A 2819-nucleotide genomic window follows, 5' to 3' on the forward strand; every position below is an offset into this window, starting at 1 on the left:
CTCAAGCAGACGCTCGGCAAAGACCAACCCCAACGCACCCAGGCCCCCCGTTACCATGTATGTCGCATTCGTATGTAGGTGGTAGCTACTGGGCAAAGACAGAATCACCTTTCCCATATGTTGTCCCAATTGCATGTACCTGAAGGCGTCAACGTACTCATCCTCCATTTGAAAAACACGAATTGGTGGAGCGTGAAGTAGACCCGCCTCTGCTTTGTCACGCAAATTCTGTAAACATCGCCCGTACCACAGGGGGTCTTTCGTGATCATGTCATCCAGCGCGACAGTCTCGTAGTGCACGTCTGCACGAGCTGCTTGCATTTCGTCATGTGTCCATATATCGCGCTTGCCTATTTCCATGAAGCGGCCCTCAGGACCTAGAAGATCAACGGAATACTTGATGAAGTCGCCCGAAAGACTGTTCAATACCACATCGAGCTTACATCCTCCTGCCAAAAAGCTTGACATGTCTTTGAAAAATTCCTCAGGGTCTCGCGAGCTTGTGACGTACTCTACACCCAAACTCCGGAGGTAATCGCGCTTCTCCTGCCTTCCGGCTGTGGCGTAAACTATGGCACCTACAGAGTGTGCATATTGCACGGCAGCAAGGCCGACACCCCCCGTCGCAGCATGAATCAATACACGTTCGCCGGCGCACAACTTTGCGAAATGGCCCAAGGCTACCTCTGTCGTCGAAAATATACTCGGCAAAGAGGCTGCGTCCTCAAAAGACAAATTTTTGGGCTTCACCTCCACCAGCGCCGCCATCACTGCCACATACATACGGAGACAGCCTGGCATCATGCCGTACACTTCATCTCCAATTTTGACGTGATCCACATTTTTCCCCACTGCAACGACCGTGCCTGAGCAGTCGGATCCCGGCTGGCCAGGGTCCCCGGGGTAAAGTCCCATGACGTTCAACACGTCGCGGAAATTCAATCCCACCGCCCGAACCCTGACCAGTATCTCACCCTCTTGTACGCTACTTTCATCACGACCCGGGTCAGCCACCTGTTGGAGTTTAAGGTTGCTGATTGCACCACGCTCCGGTAAATCAACTTCAAAAGGACCGCGAAATGGAACGCTGCTTCGCATGAGACGGGGCACACGAATCTCTTTATCCCTTACGCAAACTTCCACTTCTGTCGTCGGCAACTTCGTTTGACCGCTAAGGAGGCCGGCAAGTTGCTGTGCTATCCCTGCTCCCGGCGCCATGTCAGCGTCCAAGTCCACATGCACCACTCCCGCCTCAGGGTGCTCCAATTTCACGCTTTTAGCATATCCTGACACCCACGATTGGCACGTGTGCTTCAACTCACGACAGCCACCTCCCACGTCTTGAGCCCCTTGAGTTACTAGCCACAGATTCATAGGGTGGGGCTTTTCTTCTATACGCAGTGCACCATGAGTCAAGGCCAGCACACGTGCAAACAGCTCCGATCGCTCTCCTTTATCCTCCGACAGTAACCCGCAGTACAATACGCCGGACCAATCGACAGCGGAAAGCATTTTTCCCAAGCACACAGCATTAGTCAAGTCTGCATAGCTTTCGCCTTCTGCTGCTATCATGGCATCCTCGGTTCCCTCCCGATGCCACACACAAGACAAACTGATTGATGCATCTTTTGCCTTCAATGAGTCATAAATCGTCGGCGCTAGAGATTCAGGAAGATCTAGGACCAACCACTTGCTTTGTCCCTCGCCTCCGCTCTCCAAAAGCGAAACAGGTGCGTCGTCGACCCGTAGGGGGCTCCAATGCACCTCATACAAACATTGAGCTGCGACACGTTGCTGTGAGGCCGATCGTGACAAGCGACGACAGATCACGTCGTACAAATGTGCCACCACGTCCCCTTCGCTGTTCGTGAGCTCCACCTCACAGGTAATCGCTTTCTTGTCGTGGCCTGTCACACGGGCGTGACTCCAAATGCACCCCCTCGTCGGTTTGTAGACAACCATACGCCGTACCGAATACGGAAGATAGGGGTCCCCGTTTGGCGCATCATCTTCGCTATGACTGCTTGTTGCTACTGCCACGAGCTGCAGTGCACCGTCTAACACCCCGGGATGAAGGTGGAATTCCGATTCCCAAGCCTCCGACTCAGCCGCAATCTGCAATTCTCCCACAGCTTCCTTGTCGCCTCGATATACGCGCTGGATGGTTTGAAACCGTGGGCCGAACTCTAGCCCCAATTTTCGTAGCATACCGTACATCTTCGATGCATCGATTTCATCGTTGCAGCGTCTACGGACATCTGCGACCGCTTCGCCGCCAGCTGGTTTTTCCAATGTACGCACGAGCTCAAGATGAATCCTGCTATTAGTGGTTGCTTCCCCCTCCTCTCCAATCGTCTTCTGTATCTCGCACGTCCCATTTGGAAGTACGACGCATTTCAACCATGCAGCTTCGTCTTCGTCATGGACGATCAAAGGGGCTTCAAATAAGACGTCACGAATTTCCACTACATCATTTTTCGTGCCCTTACTTACAATGCTGCTCAAGTCTCGCGCAGCAGCCGCTGCTGTCTCAAGATATGCAGCGCCTGGAATGATCATTTCCCCCGAGACCTGGTGGTCCTTCAACAACTTGTAGACTTTTCCGGTCAACTTTGTTCGATATGTTACCACACCGTCTGCTGTCGTGGACTTCATTTGCAGCAGCGGGTGCCGCATCTCATGCCACGGAAATGGCTGCCTCTTATAGATACACAGCGGTTTAAGACATGCTTTCAAGCCTTCCTCTGCCACGGGGGAGGGAGTCTCAACATCTTCTTTCGTGCAGCATGCGTGGAGTAAGATTTCCGCAGTCTTGGCGA

General features: G+C 53.0%; 1 protein-coding gene across 1 annotated transcript; it reads left to right on the forward strand.

The window, feature by feature from the left end:
* Positions 1-536: 536 nt before the first annotated feature.
* NGA_2059000 (type i polyketide synthase) lies at positions 537-755 on the forward strand (the record flags this gene model as incomplete). Its single annotated transcript, XM_005852353.1, has 1 exon — positions 537-755. A coding segment is annotated over one exon (219 nt), but the record flags the coding sequence as incomplete, so codon positions are not given.
* Between the last annotated feature and the right edge of the window lie 2064 nt (positions 756-2819).

Source organism: Nannochloropsis gaditana (genome assembly GCF_000240725.1).
Source record: "Nannochloropsis gaditana CCMP526 unplaced genomic scaffold scaffold1368, whole genome shotgun sequence".
Classification (NCBI taxonomy): domain Eukaryota; class Eustigmatophyceae; order Eustigmatales; family Monodopsidaceae; genus Microchloropsis; species Microchloropsis gaditana.